Source organism: Rhinopithecus bieti, unplaced genomic scaffold, assembly GCF_001698545.2.
Source record: "Rhinopithecus bieti isolate Rb0 unplaced genomic scaffold, ASM169854v2 scaffold_33940, whole genome shotgun sequence".
In the NCBI taxonomy this organism is placed as follows: Eukaryota; Metazoa; Chordata; class Mammalia; order Primates; family Cercopithecidae; genus Rhinopithecus; species Rhinopithecus bieti.
Window position 1 is genome coordinate 549,532 of NW_016814565.1, and position 21,655 is coordinate 571,186.

At 42.8% G+C, this 21,655-nt stretch overlaps 1 protein-coding gene across 1 annotated transcript in view; it reads left to right on the forward strand.

Annotated features, from left to right (window-relative positions):
• DNA2 (DNA replication helicase/nuclease 2) overlaps nucleotides 1–21,655 on the forward strand; it is a 68,557-nt gene that overhangs the window by 13,013 nt on the left and 33,889 nt on the right. The window contains exons 4-6 of the mRNA XM_017851411.1: nucleotides 3,457–3,588; nucleotides 13,725–13,944; nucleotides 20,998–21,115. Of these exons, the coding sequence (XP_017706900.1) occupies nucleotides 3,457–3,588; nucleotides 13,725–13,944; nucleotides 20,998–21,115 (470 nt within the window). The remainder of the gene's footprint in view (nucleotides 1–3,456; nucleotides 3,589–13,724; nucleotides 13,945–20,997; nucleotides 21,116–21,655) is intronic.

A 21,655-nucleotide genomic window follows, 5' to 3' on the forward strand; every position in this document is an offset into this window, starting at 1 on the left:
TTTTTTTTTTTTTTTTGAGACGGAGTCTCGCTCTGTCCCCCAGGCTGGAGTGAATCGGACGGATCTCAGCTCACTAAAAGCTTCGCCTCCCGGGTTCACGCCATTCTCCTGCCTCAGCCTCCCGAGTAGCTGGGACTACAGGCGCCCGCCACCTCGCCCGGCTAGTTTTTTGTATTTTTAGTAGAGACGGGGTTTCACCGTGTTAGCCAGGATGGTCTCGATCTCCTGACCTCGTGATCCGCCCGTCTCGGCCTCCCAAAGTGCTGGGATTACAGGCTTGAGCCACCGCGCCCGGCCTTATGTGGGCTATATCTATGATTAATTACTGTACTAGAAATTAGAACAGATGTTTATTAATTCATTTGAAATTAACATGTATATTCATTTATTTTGTTGTTGTTATTGAGACAGTCTTGCTCTGTTGCCCAGGCTGAATTGCAATGGCATGACCTCGGCTCGCTGCAACCTCCACCTCCCGGGTCAGTCGATTTTCCTGCCTCAGCCTTCTGAGTAGCTGGGATTACAGGTGCCTGCCACCACGCCCGGCTAATTTTTGTGTTTTTAAGTAGAGATGGGGTTTCACCATATTGGCCAGGCTGGTTTTGAACTGACCTCAAGTGATCCGCTCCTCTCGGCTTCCCAAAGTGTTGGGATTACAGGCATGAGCCACTGCACCTAGCCTAAAATGTATATTCATTTAAAAATACTTGTTAACCTAACATTTTAATGAAAAAAACTATTGTAAAAAAAATGTAATGCATGTCATTGTTTTACATTTTTTCAGTTTCTTTTTTCTTCTTTCTTATTTATTTTTTTTTTGAGGTAAGGTCTCTGTTGCGCAGGCTGGAGTGCTGTGATGAAATTATCACCCACTGTAGCCTCAAACAATCCTCCAGCCTCTATTTTTTTTTTTCTTTCTTTCTTTTTTTTTGAGATGGAGTTTTGCTCTTTTTGCCCAGGCTGGAGTGCAATGGCATGATCTCAGCTCACCGAAACCTCCACCTCCCAGGTTCAAGCAATTCTCTTGTCTCAGCCTCCTGAGTAGCTGGGATTACAGGCATGCACCACCATGGCTGGCTAATTTTGTATTTTTGGTAGAGACAGGGTTTCTCCATGTTGGTCAAGCTGGTCTCGAACTCCCCACCTCAGGTGATCCGCCCGCCTTGGCCTCCCAAAATGCTGAGATTACAGGTATGAGCCACAGAGCCTGGCCGGGTTTTTTTTTTTTTTTTTCTTAAAGCTACAGCACCCAATATTCCCAGGTGGTCTCCCATCCAAGTAGTAACCAAGCTCAACCCTGCTTAGCTTCTGAGATAAGATGAGATCAGCTGCGTTCTGGGTGGTATGGGTGTAAACCAAGCCTCTATTTTTGCAAATGTTTTAAAGTATGACTTCATAGAAGATCGTGGATTCTTGTATCTGCTTCTGCATTCAAAATATTTCTATATTTTATGTCATGTGGCCTCAGAAAATTCAACTGTACTGTCATGAAAGGAAAATGATAAATAATGTATTCATATTGTTATGACATAATTTTGACCTTGTAAGAACCCTGAAAAATTGATACTTGGGTTTTTTTGTTTCTGCAGATTTCTCACGTAAGAAGTTAACGTTCCTATATACTGTCCTTTGATGTTGTAAGACTGTTACTGCCTTTCTGTCCATATGACCCTTTTTCCTCTTTAACATTTCTACTTTCCATTGCTTGGTTTCAGGAGCAATAGCTCCATTTTTTTTATATATCCCAAAGGTATAACTGGGACTCTTCCAATTAGACCATGGTATGAATTAGAGCAAATTATCTGAAATTTGATGTCATATCACTGTTTCAGTGTTATTTGGATTTCTTTTTTTTCAGACAGGGTCTCACTGTGTCACCCAGGCTGGAGTACAGTGGTGAGATCACAGCTTACTATAACCTCAAACTCTTGGGCTGAAACGATCCTTCCGCTTCAGCCTACTGAAGAGCTGGGACTATAGTTCCACACCACCATGCTTGTTATTTGGATGTTTTTTAAAAATTGTGGTTAAATGCATATAAAAATCACCGTGTTAGGCTGGGCGTGATGGCTCACCCCTGTAATCCCAGCACTTTCAGAGGCTGAGGCGGGCAGATCACGTGAGGTCAGGGGTTCAAGACCAGGCTGACCAACATGATGAAACCCCATCTTTACTAAAAATACAAAAATTAGCTGGGCATGGTGTCGTATGCCTATGGTCCCAGCTACTCAGGGGACTGAGGCAGGAGAATCACTTGAACCTGGGAGGTGAAGGTTGCAGTGAGCCAAGATTACGCCAACTTGGACAATAAGAGCGAAACTCCATCTAAAAAAAGAAAATTACCTTATTAGGTCACACGTGGTGGCTCATGCCTGTCATCCCAGCACTTTGGAAGGCCAAAGTGGGCAGATTGCTTGAGCCCAGGAGTTTGAGACCAGCCTAGCCAACATGGTGAAACCCCATCTCTGCAGAAAATACAAAAAAATTAGCTGAGCATGGTGGTGTGTGCCTGTAATTCCAGCTACTCTGTACGCTGAGGGAGGAGAATCACTTGAGCCTAGAAGGCAGAGGTTGCAGTGAGCCGAGATCGCGCTACTTCACTCCAGCCTGGGTGACAGCGTGAGACCCTATCTCAAAAAATGAGACCCTATCTCAAAAAATAAAAAAAGAAAGAAAAGAGATAAAAAGAAGAAAAAAATTACAATTTTAACTTTTTGTGTGTGTGTGTGTGATGGAGTCTCACTTGTCTTGCCCAGGCTGGAGTGTAATGGCGTGATCTCGGCTCACTGCAACCTCTGCCTTCTGGGTTCAAGCGATTCTCCTGCCTCAACCTCCCAAGTAGCTGGGACTACAGGCATGCACCACCACGCCTGGCTAATTTTGTATTTTTAGTAGAGACAGGGTTTCACCATGTTGGCCAGGCTAGTCTCCAACTGCTGACCTCGGCCTCCCAAAGTGCTGGAATTACAGATGTGAGCCACTGCGCTCTGCCTGTGTTAAGCATTTTTAAGGGTACAGTTCAGAGGCGAAGTACATTCACCTTGTTGTGCAACCGTCACCTATCTATCTCCAGAACTCTGCATCTTCCCAAACTGAAACTCTGTGCCCTTGAAACAATAACTCCCCCTTCTTTCCTCCTCCCAGCCTCTGGCAACCCCCATTCTACTTTCTGTCTCTGTGATTTTCACTGCTGTAGGTGCCTCATATGAATATTAGTCCTTTTGTGACTGGCCTATTTCACTTAGCATAATGTCCTGAAGGTTCTTCAATGTTGTAGCATATGTCAGAATTTCCTTCCTTTTTATAGCTGAATAATACTGCATTGTATGGAATATGCCACATTTTGTTTATCCATTTATTGGCTGACAAACAGTTGGGTTGCTTATTTGTATGTTTTTGTCCTCATTTACTTTTCTAATATTTATACTTTCATATTTACTATCAAATTTTTGGCAGGTACCGCTTAAATCTAAGTCAAGATGAAATAAAACAAGAAGTAGAGGACTATCTTCCTTCGTTTTGTAAATGGGCAGGAGATTTCATGCATAAAAACGCTTCGACTGACTTCCCTCAGATGCAGCTCACTCTGTAAGAAACACATTTTGTTTATATAGTCTTCTTATTTTTAGACCAGGGTGCTATTCTGTGTGTTGAATCAAAGTTTTTAAAAGATTGAGCAATTACAAATAGCTGTTTTGCTTGCTTACTTTATAAATTACTGTCCTAAGTATCTTTACATGACAAAAAAAAAACCAGTGAATAGAAAATTTTATTTTCATTATTATAAGATAGCTTATTTTTTATATGTAGATATGCATTTTCTTTTTCTTTCTTTTTTTTTTTTTTGAGATGGAGTTTTGCTCTGTCACCCAGGCTGGAGTACAGTGGCACTGATTTTGGCTCCCTGCAACCTCTGCCTCCCAGGTTCAAGAGATTCTCCTGCCTCAGCCTCCCAAGTATCTAGGATTACAGGCGCCTGCCACCACGCCTGGCTAATTGTGTATTTTTAGTAGAGATGGGATTTCACCATGTTGGCCAGGCTGGCCTCGAACTCCTAACCTCAGGTGATACACCCGCCTCGGCCTCCCAAAGTGCTAGGATTATAGGCGTGAGCCACTGCTCCCAGCCTCTTTTTTTTTTTTTCTGAGACAGAGTCTTGCTCTGTTGCCCAGGCTGGAGTGCAATGGCATGATTTCGGCTTACTGCAACCTCCGCCTCCCGGGTTCAAGCAATTCTCCTGCCTCAGCCTCCCAGGTACCTGGGATTACAGGCTCCCACCACCACACCTGGCTAATTTTTTGTATTTTTAGTAGAGACGGGGTTTCGCCATGTTGGCCAGGCTGGTCTTGAACGCCTGACCTCAGGTGATCCACACACCTTGGCCTCCCAAAGTACTAGGATTACAGGTGTGAGCCACTATGCCTGGCCTGTATTTTCTTATAAAGTAATCAACTTTTGGCATCCTAATTTTTTTCATTTGATTCTTTTTTTTTTTTTTTGAGATGGAGTCTCATTCTCTCCCCCAGGCTGGAGTGCAATGGTGTGATCTCGGTTACTGGAACCTCCACCTCCCGAGTTCAAGCTATTCTCCTGCCTCAACCTCCTGAATAGCTGGGATTGCAGGTGTGTGCCACCACACCTGGCTAATTTTTGCATTTTTATTAGAGATGGGGTTTCATCATGTTGGCCAGGCTCGTCTCGAACTCCTGACCTCAACTGATCCTCCCACCTCGACCTCCCAACATGCTGGGATTACAGGCATGAGGTACTGCGCCTGGTCTCATTTGATTGTTTCATGTGTATTTCTCTGTGTTACTAGCATATAGTCTGTGTCATGTGTTGACTGTCATATGGATGTGCTATGTATTTATTGTGTTTAGCCATTTAATGCTGTTTGGCATTACGTGTATTTTCAAGTTTTGTTTTTTTTCCTCAAAGTGGCATTATTATAATTTTATAGGGGAAATATGTTTTTTTCTGTTATTCATTCAGCAAATATTTATTGGGTGTCTAATATGTGCCAAGTAATGTTTTAGGTGCTTGGATCATGGTAGCAAAAAACAAAACAAAACATACAACCACCTACTTTCTGGAGTTTCTATACTACCGCACAAGTAAACAGCAGGGGAACAGACCGTGATTAATGTAGTGCCAAAGAATGAGGAGGGTAAGAAGAAAGGGAGAATAGGTAGGTAGTGATGGCAGGGATATTCCATAGAATGTTCATGGAAGGCCTTTCTCATAAGGTAGCATTTGAGCAGAGGCTTAAAGGAAATGAAGTAGTGAGCCATACAGCTGTCTGTTGGAGGAATGTTCCAGGTAGGGGAAACAGGGCAAAAGCCCTGTGGCTGACACATAGTAGCTGTGTGTGCAGTATCTCAGCAAGTCAGTGTGATGGCTAGAGCAAAGTGCAGTAGGAGAAGAGCAGCAGTAGTTGCCCTGGAGCTTCATCATCCTGGTCAGGACTTGGATGCTGCTCTGATTAGAATGGAAGCCATTGGAGGGTTTTTTTTTTTTTTTTTTTTTTTTTTGAGACTGAGTCTCGCTCTTTCTCCCGGGCTGGTGTGCTGTTGCCGGATCTCAGCTCACTGCAAGCTCCGCCTCCCTGGTTTACGCCATTCTCCTGCCTCAGCCTCCCGAGTAGCTGGGACTACAGGCGCCCACCACCTCGCCCGGCTAGTTTTTTGTATTTTAGTAGAGACGGGGTTTCACCGTGTTAGCCAGGATGGTCTTGATCTCCTGACCTCGTGATCCGCCTGTCTCGGCCTCCCAAAGTGCTGGGATTACAGGCTGGAGCCACCGCGCCCGGCCATTTGGAGGGTTTTTATCTGATTACCTTTTTTTTTTTTTTAAACAGGCAGCATTTTATTTTTCTTTAAATAGGCATGACTTCCATGTATACTAATATTCTCAATGTTCTCTCAGTGTTTTCAATATTTTTTTTTGTTTGTTTGTTTTCAATATTTTATAACAGTTTGTGATCTAAAAAGTTTGCTTTAAGAGTATCCAGGTTACAAAAAACTGGCCGGGCGAAGTGGCGGGCGCCTGTAGTCCCAGCTACTCGGGGGGCGGGGGCAGGAGAAAGGCGTAAACCCGGGAGGCGGAGCTTGCAGTGAGCTGAGATCCGGCCACTGCACTCCAGTCCGGGCGACAGAGCGAGACTCCCCTTAAAAAAAAAAAAAAAAAAAAAAAAAGAGTATCCAGGCATGGTGGCTCTAATCCCTGCACTTTTGGAGGTCAAGGCGCTGTGTCAGCTGAGCTCAGGAGTTTGAGACCAGCCTGGCCAACATGGTGGAACACCATCTCTACTAAAAATATGAAAATTAGACAGGCGTGGTGCCTGTAATCCCAGCTACTCGGGAGGCTGAGGCAGGAGGATCGCTTGAACCAGGAGACAGAGGTTGCAGTGAGCCGAGATCATGCCACTGCGCTCTAGCCTGGGCAACAAAGCGAGACTCCGTCTCAGAAACAAAAGAAAAGCTTTAAGGTTTGTGAGTCAGAAAGATTTGGAGTAGTTAGTTCTTTGGACCCATTCCCTGTGGTTCGAAGAATATAATGAGCCTGGATGTGAATCCCAGTTTGGCCATAATTTAGCCATATAACTACAGCAAGCTCCGTAAATTGTGTGTGCTAGTTTCTGCTTTGATCTCATTTACTTTTTTTTTTTTTGAGACAAGGTCTCACTCTGTTGCCTAGACTGGAGTGCAGTGGTGCGATTTAGGCTCACTGCAACCTCTGCCTCCTCCTGAGGTCAAACAGTCCTTCCACCTCAGTCTTCTGAGTAGCTGAGACTACAGGTGCACACTACCCTGCCTGGCTAATTTTCGTATTTTTTGTAGAGATGGTGTTTTGCCGTGTCACCCAGGATGGCTAGTCTTGAACTCCTGGACTCAAATGATCCCCCTGCCTTGGCCTCCCAAAGTGCTAGGATTACAGGCATGAGCCACCATGCCTGGCCCTCTAATGTGATTTTCATATGTATTTTTAAAATATTTAGTAGTTTAAAAAAAGGCTTGTCTTGATGTTAGAGTTGAGTTTGTTTTTTTTTTTGTTTTGTTTTGTTTTGTTTTTGAGATGGAGTCTCACTTTATCACTCAGGCTGGAGTACAGTGGCGTGATCTTGGCTCACTGCAACCTCTGCTTCTCAGGTTCAAATGATTCTTGTGACACAGCCTCCTGAGTAGCTGGGGCTATAGACATGAGCCACCAAGCCTGGCTAATTTTTGTATTTTTAGTAGAGACGAGGTTTCACCATGTTGGCCAGGCTGGTCTCGAACTTCTGACCTCAAGTGATCCACCTGCCTCAGCCTACCAAAATGTTGGGATTACAGGCATGAGCCACTGTGCCCGACTGAGTTTGTTTTTCATATTTTTCATTTCTGTAGTGGTCGTATATTTTCCACCAGGTTCCTACACTTAGAAAAAAGCTAGAGTGAGTAGATTGTTTAGCTTTTCTTGTGTTTTAAAAATAAATTTACAGCCGGGCGCAGTGTCTCACGCCTGTAATCCCAGCACTTTGGGAGGCTGAGGCAGGCGGATCACGAGGTCAGGAGTTCGAGACCAGCCTGACCAACATGGTGAAACCCCCGTCTCTACTAAAAATACAAAAATTAGCTGGGTGTGGTGGCACATGCCTGTAATCCCAGCTACTCAGGAGGCTGAGGCAGGAGAACTGCTTGAACATATATATATATGTATATACATATGTTTCATTCTTTTCATTCTTTGTTATTTCTTTGGGACAGATTAACATAGGGGATGGATATTGGGCTTCACTGTGATAAACTATGTTTATCAAGTAGTCATCCTTCACCTAGTTCCTTGCTTTGCTTTATAATATTTCTGTCATTCTGGTCTCTATCAATGTTCTGTGACACTGAGAAAGTTGATTTTATTGGCCAGGCGCAGTGGCTCGTGCCTGTAATCCCAGCACTTTGGGTGGCCGAGGCGGGCAGATCATGAGGTCAGGAGTTCGAGACCAGCCTGGTCAAGATGGTGAAACCCTATCTCTACTAAAAATATAAAAATTAGCTGGGCGTGGTGGCAGGTGCCTGTAATCCCAGATATTCATGAGGCCGAGGCAGGAGAATCGCTGGAACCCGGGAGGCAGAGGTTGCAGTGAGCCGAGATCGCGCCACTGCACTCTAGCCTGGGTGACAGAGCAAGATCCCATTTCAAAAAAAAAAAAGTTAATTTTATCTTCAACTGCTCCTAATTATTTATCCTCATTTACCCTCCTTCCTCCTCCCTCCCCTTTTTCCCCTTCCTTCCTCCTTTATTTCTTTTTGTCATTTACATTTGCTTGAATTTTTTTTTTTTTTTGAGATGGAGCCTCATGTTGTTGCCTAGTCTGGAGAGCAGTGGCGCAATCTTGGCTCATTACAACCTCCGCCTCCCAGGTTCAAGCAATTCTCTTGCCTCAGCCTCCTGAGTAGCTGGGATTACAGGCGCCTGCCACCATGCCTGGCTAATTTTGGCATTTTTAGTAGAGACGGGGTTTCACCATGCTGGCCAGGCTGGTCTCGAACTCCTGTCCTTGGGCGATCCACCCACCTCAGCCTCCCAAAGTGCTGGGATAACAGGTGTGAGCCACCGCACCCAGCTGCTTGACATTTTCAATTACGGTAGATGTCTATTTTTGTAGTTTTTTTGGACGTAAGCTTTTCTTTTACTTTTTGTTAATTGTTTTAGCATCCTGTCTGCATGTTTGCTTGTTTGTTTGTTTTCCTTTGGTGGAGTCTTTTTTTTTTTTTTTTTTTTTTTTTGAGACGGAGTCTCACTCTGTCGCCCGGGCTGGAGTGCAGTGGCCGGATCTCAGCTCACTGCAAGCTGTGCCTCCCGGGTTTATGCCATTCTCCTGCCTCAGCCTCCTGAGTAGCTGGGACAGGCGCCCGCCACCTTGCCCGGCTAGTTTTTTGTATTTTTTAGTAGAGACGGAGGTTCACTGTGTTAGCCAGGATGTTCTCGATCTCCTGACCTCGTGATCTGCCTGTCTCAGCCTCCCAAAGTGCTGGGATTACAGGCTTGAGCCACCGCGCCTGGCCTCCTTTGGTGGAGTCTTAACCCAAATGTGCTTTTTTCTTTTTGGTTAAAATTAACCCATTGTTTTTACAGTGATAAGCATGATTCTCGGAATCCTGGGTTAATAAATTCTGCAAACATTTATTCAATGCTATATGTGTGCCAAGGATTATACCAGGTACTGTTGTTGTAGGGATAACCAAAGCCCTCAGGAACTCAGTTTATTGGTGGTAGATGAAAATAATAAAAGTGAAGGGGTTTGCTGGTGGAGAAAGTGTAGGTGACAAAAGCAGCATGGAACCCTTGGAGATAACAGCATATAAGGGACAGAAGGAGAGAATAGAATCTGTTGAAGGAGGCTTAGGATAGGTCAGCAAGGGATTTGCAGTCTGGAAGAAGGGCATCATAGATGCTAGGGAAAGAGGGTGGAATTCAGACTCATCTTTGACTTGCAAAGAATCTTTGAAATCAAATCCTACATTTTTTTGCAAAACACAAAATTAGATACATTTTATATACAGTGCACTCATGCTAGCTTAATGATGGGGATATGTTTTGAGAAATGTGGTGTTAGGCAATGTCATCACTGTGTAAATGTCAGAGTGTACTTGTGCAAACCTAGATGGTGGAGCCTACTACACACCTAGTCCATATGGTATAGCCTGTTGCTTCTAGGCTACACACTTGTACAACATGTGACTGTACTGAATACTGTAGGCAGTTGTAACAACGGTAAGTATTTGTGTATCTAAACATATCTAAATATAGAAAAGATAGTGTGCTGCATTACCACCATATCTAGATGTCACTAGGCAATGGAATTTTTTAGCTACATTAAAATCTAATGGGACCACCATCCTATGTTGATGAAATCATTGTTATACAATGGATGACTGTATATATAATTTTTCAAGTCACACAGAACTTTTACTGAAATAGATTATGCATTATGCCGTAAGGGAAACACCAATAAATTTTAAAGGATCAGTAGTATCTTAGAGACGGTATTCTGCAACTGTACTGTAACAAAGTTAGAATAACTTTGACTCAAAGTTAGATAACAAAAGGATATCTAAAATTCTCATGGTTTGTAAACTAAGGAAATGTTGATAAATGTTTTAAAAGGTCAGTCATAAAGGAAATTAACACATTTAGAATAGGTGGTTACATACCAAATTTTGTAGACTATAGCTAAAGTAGTACTTAGAAATTAATTTTTGTTGCCATTTAAAAAAATTGTGGTGGCTGGGTGTGGTGGCTCATGCCTGTAATCCCAGCACTTTGGGAGGCTGAGATGGATGGATCACTTGAGGTCAGGAGTTAGAGACCACCCTGGCCAACATGGTGAAACCTTATCTCTACTAAAAAATACAAAAATTAGCAAGGTGTGGTGGTGCACGCCTGTAATCCCAGCTACTTGGGAGCCTGAGACAGGAGAGTTGCTTGAACCGGGGAGGTGGAGTTTGCAGTGAGCCGAAATTGCACTACTATACTCCAGCCTCTGCGACAGAGTGAGACTCCATTTCAAAAAAAAAATTGTGGTAATAAACATATAGTAGCTGCACATGGTTGCTCATAACTGTAATCCCAGCAGTTTGGGAGGCCAAAGCAGGAGGATTGCTTGAGACCAGGAGTTCAAGATCAGCCTGGGAAACATGGTGAGAACTTGTCTCTACAAAAAAAAAAAAAAAAAAAAAATTAGCTGATGCCTGTAGTTTCAACTACTTGAAAGGGTGAGACGGGAGGATCTCTTGAGCCCAGGAAGTCGAAGCTGCAGTAAACTGTGTTCATGCTACTGCATTCCAGCCTGGGTGACAGAGTGAAACTCTGTCTCAGAATAATAATAATAATAAAGCCACATTGCTTCTTTTTCCAGGGCATTGAATTTTAGTAACAACTTTAAAAGTTTTTTTTCCTGTATTCGATTAGGTATACATGTGACATTTCATAAATAATAAGTTTTGCCTTATTTAATAAAAGCATATCTGAATATACACCATGAACAAATAATGGTGAGAGAAGATAAATATTTAAGAAATTTCAGACCAAGTGCAGTGGATCATGCTTGTAATTCCAGCACTTTGGGAGACCAAGACAAGAGGATTGGTTGAGTTCACCGTGTTGCCCCACCTTTTGTAGACTCTGTCTCTACAAATTTGAAAATAATTAACAGGGTGTGGTGGTGTACACTTCTCATCCCAGCTACTTGGGAGGCTGAAACAGAAGGATTGCTTGAGCCCAGGAGGTCAAGGCTACAGTGAGCCGTGTTCATGCCACTGTTCATGCTTGGGCCACAGAGAGAGACCCTGTCTCACTAGGAAAGAAAAAAAAAAAGAAATTTTAGATAAATTATGACTTCTCTGAATTTTACTATTGTGTTCAACGATTCTGGAAGGATGCATATCTTCCATGAGATTATATTTGAAGCATCTTGAAATAGTTTTTTTTAATGAAAAATTATATGGGGAGGGGGTGGGGGGAGGGATAGCATTAGGAGATATACCTAATGTAAATGACGAGTTAATGGGTGCAGCACACCAACATGGCACATACATATATGTAACAAACCTGCACGTTGTAACATGTACCCTAGGACTTAAAGTATAATAAAAAAAAAAAAAAAAAGAAAATTATTTAAGACAGCATTTTTTTTTTCTTAGAAAATATTCTCATTTGTTAAAAAATTGCTGTCCATGGCCAAGTGTGGTGGCTCGTGCCTGTAATCCAGCACTCTAGGAGGCCAAAGCAGGTGGATCATTTGAGGTCAGGAATTTGAGACCAGCCAGGACAACATGGCAAAAGCCTGTCTCTTTTAAACAAAAAAAGGAAGAAACAGCTGTCCAAAAAAAGAAATAGGGGTTGACCATAATAGTATGAACTAAACAAAAATCAACTAAATCATCTGTTGTAACAACTAGAATTATTCTATTTTTAAAAATCTTCATTTTGATATGATAGGAAATGTTTTATTACTAGAAAAGTCATCTTTTTCATGTAAGCTTTCCACTAGATTTAGTATTTTATGTGGCTGGCTTTGAATCTAAAAGTGTAAAATATTTTCCCAGTAGATAGGATTAATAAGAGGTAACTCTTTCTTTTCTTCTAATCTCTTCTGCAGAATAACTGTAACTGCTCTGAAAATGAGTAAATCTTAGATAGAGAGAGGAGATTTGTAAGTTATTTCCACCCTCTTCTGCATCGCCTTCACATTTATATACTTCCCCGGTTTTTTCCCTCGCTTCCTAGTGCTCATTAGGGTTATTTACGCCAAATTAAAAGAGATTAAAGTCAGAACCATTTTATAATAAAGAAAAATTGAGTACTCTAGCTTTAAATATTGATAGTGGTAGACATGGTGTTCATTTAGTTTATTAAGTAATAGAAAATGGGACACTTGGAAGTGACCCATGAGCTCCCTTTGAAGATTGTCACGCTGGTGTGTGGATGAAATGTTGGGTGAATGAGCCCCCAGAGCTTTCATAGATGATGGAGATAGCCATTTTTTTTTTTTTTTTTTTTTTTTTGCTACTATCTTGCTCTGTCACTCATGGGCTGGAGTGCTGGAGTTGGCAGTGGGCACGATTTTGGCTCACTGCAGCCTCCGCCTCCTGGGTTCAAGCGATTCTTCTGCCTTAGCCTCCCGAGTAGCTGGGATTACAGGCATGTGCCACTCTGCCTGGCTAATTCTTGTATTTTTTTTTTTGTTTGTTTGTTTGAGACGGAGTCTGGCTCTGTCGCCCAGGCTGGAGTGCAGTGGCCGGATCTCAGCTCACTGCAAGCTCCGCCTCCCGGGTTTACGCCATTCTCCGCCTCAGCCTTCCTAGTAGCTGGGACTACAGGCGCCCGCCACCTCGCCCGGCTAGATTTTTGTATTTTTTTTACTAGAGACGGGGTTTCACCATGTTAGCCAGGATGGTCTTGATCTCCTGACCTCGTGATCCGCCCGTCTCGACCTCCCAAAGTGCTGGGATTACAGGCTTGAGCCACCGCGCCCGGCCAATTCTTGTATTTTTTTAGTAGAGATAGGGTTTCACCATGTTGGCCAGGCTGATCTTGAACTGCTGAACTCAAGTGATCTGCCTGCCTCGGCATGAGCCACCAGGCCCAGCAGACAGCTCATTCTTAATCAGTGTAATCTAGTGTTATGTGAAGGAATACATCTCTCATTTTTTAGGGTGCAACCACATGCAAGCCATTACATACTAATTTGCATAATAATTGTATATCAAAATACTCAAATTGGAATTGTGGCTCTAGCAATTTAAGTAGCAAGACTTGTAATCTAGGCCTGAGAAAATAAGGGCCTGAGTTAAGAAGATTATAGTAGGAATGACTGAAAGGAACAGATGATAAATACTGTGAAAGACTAAATTCCATGAGCAGAACCTGTAGGACAGTGATTCTTAAACTTGAGCATGCATCAGAATTGTGGAGGGTTGGTTAAACAGATTGCTAGGCCTCACCCCTAGAGTTTGTGTTTGAGTAGGTTTGGAGTGGGTCTTTGAGGATTTACTTTTATAGCAAGTTCTCAGGTGATGCTGATGCTACTGGTCCAGGGATCACAGTTTGAAAATCACTGCTGTAAAAGTAGGTAGACTCTTTCCCCTCCCCACATTCTCTGTGTGTAATAGACAGTCAGAGCCAGCAGATGTGAAATGAGCTAAGTGTTCTAATTAAGTGTTTTTGTGCTTTTTTTTTTTCAGGCCAAGTGATAGTAGTAAGGATAATTCAACATGTAACATTGAAGTCGTGAAATCAATGGATATTGAAGAAAGCATTTGGTCCCCTAGGTTTGGATTGAAAGGCAAAATAGATGTTACAGTTGGTGTGAAAATACATCGAGGGTGTAAAACAAAATACAAGATAATGCCACTGGAACTTAAAACTGGCAAAGAATCAAATTCTATTGAACACCGTAGTCAGGTATAAATGTTAATAAGAACATTGTCTGTTTTATAGTTTTAAAGATGCAGTCTGCTTTGTATATTTTGGTTCAATTCAGGTCATTTTAATTTCAGTTTCATGTACTTTTCCATTTACATACATTTAGGGTACTCAACTTGTTTTATAAATATAGACATGCTACAGTAGAAATGTTTATCAGCCAAGTAATATAACAGCTGAATTTGTAAGCCAGTGTTGCCAGATTTAGGCTGCCAAACGAATCTAAGCAGATGCTCCTAAGAAAAATAATTATTGGCTTGGTGTGGTGTTGGGAGGATCAGTTGAGCCCAGGAGTTCAATACCAGCTTGGGCAACATAGCAAGACCCCGTCTCTACAAAACAACAACAACAACAACAAAATTAGCCAGGCGTGGTGGTGGTGCACACCTGTAGTCCTAGCTACTCGGGAGTCTGAGGCCGGAGGATAGCTTGATCCCAGAAGGTTGAGGCTGTAGTGAGCCATGATTGCACCACAGCACTTCCGGCTGGGCAAAAGAACAAGACCCTGATTCAAAAGAAAAGAAAAGATACAAAATTAGCCGGACGTGGTGGCGCATGCCTGTTAATCCCAGCTACTTGGGAGGCTGGGGCAGGAGAATCATTTGAACTCGGGAGGCAGAGGTTGCGGTGAGCTGAGATCGTGCCATTGCACTCTAGCCTGGGCAACAGGAGTGAAACTCTGTCTCAAAAAAAAAAGAAAGAAAAATTGATGTAAATTTATTCTTTTATTTCCAACCTTTATGTGATTTTATATTGATTTTTATCTGAGATGAAATACAGAGATCTGTCTTACCATTATGTTAAATTCAAGTTTTAAAAATTATTTTAGGCCAGGCGTGGTAGCTCACCTCTGTAATCCCAGCACTTTGGGAGGCTGAGGCGGGCACATCACTTGAGGTCAGGAGTTTAAGACCAGCGTGGCCAACATGGTGAAACCCTCTCTCTACTGAAAATACGAAAACTAGCTGGGCGTGGTGGTGTGTGCCTGTAATCCCCAAGGCTGAGGCAGGAGAATCACTTAAATCCAGGAGGCAGAGATTGCAGTGAGCCGAGATTACACCACTGCACTCCAGCCTGGGTGACAGAGTGAGAGTCCATCTTTACAAAAAAGTTATTTAGCCGGGCGCGGTGGCTCACGCCTGTAATCCCAGCACTTTGGGAGGCCGAGGCGGGCGGATCACTAGGTCAAGAGTTGGAGACCAGCCTAGCCACCATGGTGAAACCCCTTCTCTATTATAAAATACAAAAATTAGCCAGGCATGGTGACTCATGATTGTAGTCCCAGCTACTCTGTAGGCTGAGGTAGGAGGATCACTTGAACCCAGGAGGCAGGGGTTGCAGTGAGCCGAGATCACACCTCTGCATTCCATCCTAGGCGACAGTGAGAATCCGTCTCAAAAAAAAAAAAAAAAAAAAATTATTTAAAAAGTTACGGTGGCTCACGCCTGTAATCCCAGCACTTTGGGACGCCGAGGCAGGAGGATCACAAGGTCAAGAGGTCGAGACCATCCTGGCCAACCAACATAGTGAAACCTCTTCTCTACTAAAAATACAAAAATTAGCTGGGGTAGTGGCACACGCCTGTAGTCCCAGCTCCTTGGGAGATGGAGGCAGGAGAACCGCTTGAACCCAGGAGGTGGAGGTTACAGTGAGCCGAGATCGCGCTACTGCACTCTAGCCCGGGTGACAGAGCGAGACTCTGTCTCATAAAAACAAAACAAAACAAAAATTGGCCAGGTGCAGTGGCTCACGCCTGTGATTCCCAGCACTTTGGGAGGCCGAGGTGGGTGGATCATGAGGTCAGGAGATCGAGACCATCTTGGCTAACACAGTGAAACCCCGTCTCTACTAAAAATACAAAAAACTAGCCGGGCGAGGTGGTGGGCGCCTGTAGTCCCAGCTACTCGGGAGGCTGAGGCAGGAGAATGGCGTGAACCTGGGAGGCGGAGCTTGCAGTGAGCCGAGATCGCGCCACTGCACTCCTGCCTGGGTGACAGAGCAAGACTCCATCTCAAAAAGAAAAAAAATATGTATTTCTCCTTGATAAACAATTTTCTGTTGTCCTTCAAAGTTATTTTTAATTTACATTAATTATAGTGATTTAACAAATCAATTAACACTAAGTTGTGTTTTATTTTCTGATTATCGTTATCCCCTCTGCCGATCTCTGCTCTGGCTATCTGTAGTATGTCTTCATAGAAACTTTTTTATTTTTTATTTTTGAGATGGAGTCTTGCTTTGTCTCCCAGGCTGGAGTGCAGTGACGGATCTCGGCTCACTGCAACCTCCACCTCCTAGGTTCAGGTGATTCTCCTGCATCAGCCTCCCAAGTAGCTGGTACTACAGGCATAGACCGCCATGCCCAGCTAATTTTTTTGTATTTTAGTAGAGATGGGGTTTCACCATATTGCCCAGGCTGCTATCAAACTCCTGAGCTCAGGCAATCCATCTGCCTTGGCCTCCCAAAGTGCTAGGATTGCAGGCGTGAGCCACCAAGCCTGGCCTGTAGAAGCTTTTATTTTTTTATTTTGTTTTATTTATTTATTTATTTTGAGATGGAGTTGCACTCTTGTTGTCTAGGCTGGAGTCCAATGGCGCGATCTCGGCTCTCCGCTACCTCTGCCTCCTGGGTTCCAGCGATTCTCTTGCTTCAGCCTCCCGAGTAGCTGGGATTACAGGCATGAGCCACCACACCTGGCTAATTATGTGTTTTTAGTAGAGATGGGGTTTCTCCATGCTGGTCAGGCTGGTCTTGAACTCCTGACCTCAGGTGATCTGCCTGCCTCGGCCTCCCAAAGTGCTGGGATTACAGGTGTGAGCCACCGCGCCCGGCCCATAGAAGCTTTTAAATCAGCAAAGATAAAACTGAAAGATAGTAACATTATTATATTTTAATGATATAATATTTGCTAAGGGAATAAATAATAAAACAAGAGTTGATAATATAACTTAAATTTCCATTGCCCTTACAATTTTGCATATTATTTGAATATATATAAAATAAGGTTCAAAATACTGACTTGTATAATCAGATATTAGAGAGACTTTCTCTATTAAATCTTTCTTGCAGGCTGGGCGCGTTGGCTCATGACTGTAACCCAACACTTTGGGAGGCCGAGGCGGGCGGATCACCTGAGGTCAGGAGTTTGAGACCAGCCTGGCTAATGGAGAAACCCTGTCTGTGCTAAAAATACAAAAAATAGCCAGGTGTGGCAGCGGGTGCCTGTAATCCCAGCTATTTGGGAGGCTGAGGCAGGAGAATCGCTTGAACCACCTGGGACGCAGAGGTTGCAGTGAGCTGAGGTTGTGGCACTGCACTCCAGCCGGGCAGCCTGGGTGACAGAGGGAGACTTTGTCTCAAAAAAAAGAAAAGAAAAAGTCTGTCTTTCTCTTCTTTTTTTCTTTTTTTCTGAGACAAGGTTTGGTTCTGTCACCTAGGCTGGAGTGCAGTGGCTCGATCTTAGCTTTGCAACCTCCGCCACCCAGACTCAAGCCATCTTTCCACCTGAGCCTCCCAAGTAGCCGGGACTAGAGGTGCACACCACTACGTCTAATTTTTTTTTTTTTGAGACTGAGTCTCGCACTGTTGCCCAGGCTGGAGTGCAGTGGCGCGATCTCAGCTCATTGCAACCTCTGCCTCCCCGGTTCAAGCGATTCTCCTGCCTCAGCCTCCTGAGTAGCTGGGATTACAGGCCCCTGCTACCATGCCCAGCTAATTTTTTGTATTTTTAGTAGAGATGGGTTTCACTATGTTGGCCAGGCTGGTCTCGAACTCCTGACCTTGTGATCTGCCTTCCTCAACCTCCCAAAGTGCTGGGATTACAGGTGTGCGCCACCATGCTGGCCTTATGCCTGACTAATTTTTGTATTTTTTGTAGAAATCGAGTTTTGCCCTGTTGTCCAGCCTGGTCTTGAACTCGTGACCTCACATGATACTCCCACCTCGGCCTCCCAAAGTTCTGGAATTACAGGCATGAGCCACTGCACCCAGCTTTTTGCTATTAATTGTGTACCAAATATTGAAGGTTTTCACAAGAACTTTACATTTGGGAATGAAAAGTAGGGTAACTGTTTCACCTATTATTAGATTTTGTGTAGATGTTGAAAGTGGAAGAAAAAATGTTTCCCCTTTTAAAGACTTGAAATTTTACTTTGATAATAGAGAAATAACTGAAATTACAAACTTAAATGCTTGGCTAAATTACAACCCTCTTGAGAAAGGAAAATTATGCCAATAGAAGAAAGGCTGTTTTTGAAGTCAAAGATTAGAAGGAATGTGTTTTGTGTATATGAGACTGAAACTTTTAAATTGATTTTTAAAATCACAAGTTTGAATGAAATCACTTTATAATGCTAAACAGGAGCTAAATATAAAAGCATTTAGACCTGCACAGTGGCTTACGCCTGTAATCCCGGCACTTTGGAAGGCCGAGGTGGGTAGATCACTTGAGGTCAGGAGTTTGAGACCAACCTCGCCAACATGGTGAAACCCCATCTCTACTAAAAAAAAAAAAAAATTAGGTGGGTGTGGTGACATGTGCCTGTGGTCCCAGCTACTCGGGAGGCTGAGAATGCTCAAACCAGGGAGGCAGAGGTGGTAGTGAGCTGAGATCGTGCCACTGCACTCCAGCCTGGGTGACAGAGCCAGACTCCATCTAAAAAAAAAAATAAATAAAAGCATTTCAATATCTTAAGTGATCTAGATTCCAAGACTTTTTTCCATTGAGATTGTTGCTCTAATTTGCCGTTGCTTCAAGGTAAAGAATATTACTGTATTTAATTTTGTTCAGTTGGAGATTTTATTTTTGCAAGAAGTGCAAGAAAATTTTAATAATAAAGTAGTAATTCTTGTATTAAAAAAATGAGGAAATTTGCTAGAACAAGGCTTAAAAAATTGGAATTTATATTGCATATTTATTATGCAAGAGACAAGACATTGAAAAATTAATTATGATAGTTCATTATTATGTTAGGTATAAGGAAAAAAACAAGGGTCCCTGCTTAAAAGATTTGACTTTTAATTTTGATAATAAGAAAAGGTTTAAGTAAGTTTTTTTTTTTAGATGGGGTCTTGCTATGTTGACTTTCAGCTAAAGCTGTTACATGAGCTAAAAGGACTATTTTTAACTTGTCTTAGATGGTTTCTCCCAAGAATTTCATGAAACCTAAGGTGGTTAATGACATTTCATACTCTGGAGAAACAAACTCTGTAGAGTTAGTATTATTTGTCATAGTAGCTATCATGTAAATGATAGTCATTTTTGTTTTGGTTCATTTATTTTAAATGGAGAAAATAGTGTCTACAGACTGTTAACTTCAAAATGTAAATCATAGTTTCATTAATTTCCTTCTTCAATTTATTGGATATCTAAATATTTGCTTTCTAAGAAAATTCTCTATAGGATTCTTGGTTATCCAAGTAAAACTGAGAAACAGAACTATGTTTGTTTTGTGTAAATTAAATTTTTATTTTTTTTTAAGACAGTCTCCCTCTGTTACAGGCTGGAATGCACGATCTCGGCTCACTGCAGCCTTTACTTCTCAGGGTCAATCAATCCTCCCACCTCAGCCTCCTGAGTAGCTGGGACTATGGGCGCACATCACCATGCCCGGCTAACTTTTTTTTTTTGGAGATGTAGTCTCCTTCTGTCTCCCAGGCTGGAGTGCAGTGGTGCGATCTCGACTCACTACAATCTCTGCCTCCCGGGTTCAAGCAATTCTCCTGCCTTAGCCTCTCAAGTAACTGGATTACAAGCATGTGCCATCATACCTGGCTAATTTTTGTATTTTTAGTGGAGACAGGGTTTCACTATGTTGGCCAGGCTGGTCTCGAACTCCTGAGCTCAAGTAATCTGCCCGCCTCGGCCTTCCAAAGTGCTGAGAGTTTCGTCATGAACCACCACACCCAGCCGTGCCTGGCTAATTTTAAATTTTCTACATACATCTCTTTTGTAGAAATGGGGTCTCACTATGTTTTGTTTTATGCTTTTAAATTTTGTTGGCACTTAGTAGGTGTATACATTCATGGATTACATGAGATATTTTAATACAGGCATGCAATATGTAGTAATTGTATAATGGTAAATGGGGTATCTATCCCCTCAAACATTTATTATCTGTGTTACAAATAACCCAGTTATACTCCTTTAGTGATTTAAAAATGCACAGTTAAATTATTTTTGACTATAGTCACTCTGTTGTGCTAGCAAATACTAAGTCTTATTCATTACTCTTTTTTTTTTGGTACCCATTAACCACCCCCACTTCTCCCCCTGACCACCCTCACTATCATTCCCAGCCTCTGGTAACCAACCTTCTACTATCTGTCTCCATGAATTCAATTGTTTTAATGTTTTGCTCCCACAAGTAAATGAGAACATACGAAGTTTTCTGTGTCTGGCTTTTTTTACTTAACATAACGACCATCAGTTGGTCTCACTATATTGCCCAGGCTGGTCTCAAACTCCTGGGCGCAAGTGATTCTCCTGCCTTGGCCTCCTGAAGTGTTGGGATTGCAGGCCTGAGCCATCATGCCTGGCCTAGATTAAATGTTTGACATCAAATTTGTCATGTTATCTTTACCAGTTTGACTCATGTTACTTTTTTTTTTTTTTTTTTTGAGGCGGAGTCTCGCTCTGTCGCCCGGACTGGGGTGGAGTGGCCGGATCTCAGCTCACTGCAAGCTCCGCCTCCCGGGTTCACGCCATTCTCCTGCCTCAGCCTCCCGAGTAGCTGGGACTACAGGCGGCCGCCATCTCGCCCGGCTAGTTTTTTGTATTTTTTTAGTAGAGATGGGGTTTCACTGTGTTAGCCAGGATGGTCTCGATCTCGTGAACTCGTGATCCGCCCGTCTCGGCCTCCCAAAGTGCTGGGATTACAGGCTTGAGCCACCGTGCCCGGCCTCATGTTACTTTTTAAAGAGAAATAGCTTTATTGATCTTTTGACTTTAAAATTATGTGTTGGTTGCAAGACAATGTAGGGAAATACAAGAAGTTATAGTTTTGTTTGAGCAAATGTCAATGTTTGCACAGGTTGTTCTGTACACTCTCCTAAGCCAAGAGAGAAGAGCTGATCCAGAGGCTGGCTTGCTTCTCTACCTCAAGACTGGTCAGATGTACCCTGTGCCTGCCAACCGTCTAGATAAAAGAGGTTGAGCTGTTTTCTTTTAGTTGTACTTCTTTGCCCACCCCCCACTTCAGCTTCTGGTGATACATATTTATACCTGACAATCTACTCACAGTACTTACTAGGTTATAATTTGTAGCTGTGGGTTTTTTGTTGTTGTTGTTTTGTACGTGTGTATTTTTGTTTTTGGTTTTTGAGATAGAGTCTCACTCTGTTGCCCAGGCTGGAGTGAAGTGGCACAATCTTTTCTCACTGCAACCTCTACCTTCTGGATTGAAGCAATTCTCCTGCCTCAGTCTCTTGAATAGCTGGGATTACAGGCATGTGCCACCATGCCTGGCTAATTATACTTTTAGTAGAGATGGGGTTTCGCCATGTTGGCCAGGCTGGTCTTGAACTCTTGGCCTCAAGTGATCTGCCTGCCTTGGTCTCCGAAAGTGCCAGGATTATAGGCATGAGCCACTGTACCTGGCTAATTGTGGTATTTTTTAAAAAGAATTTTAATAATATACTCCATAGTTGAAAACATTATTAATCTTTTTTTTTTTTTTTTTTTTTTTTTTT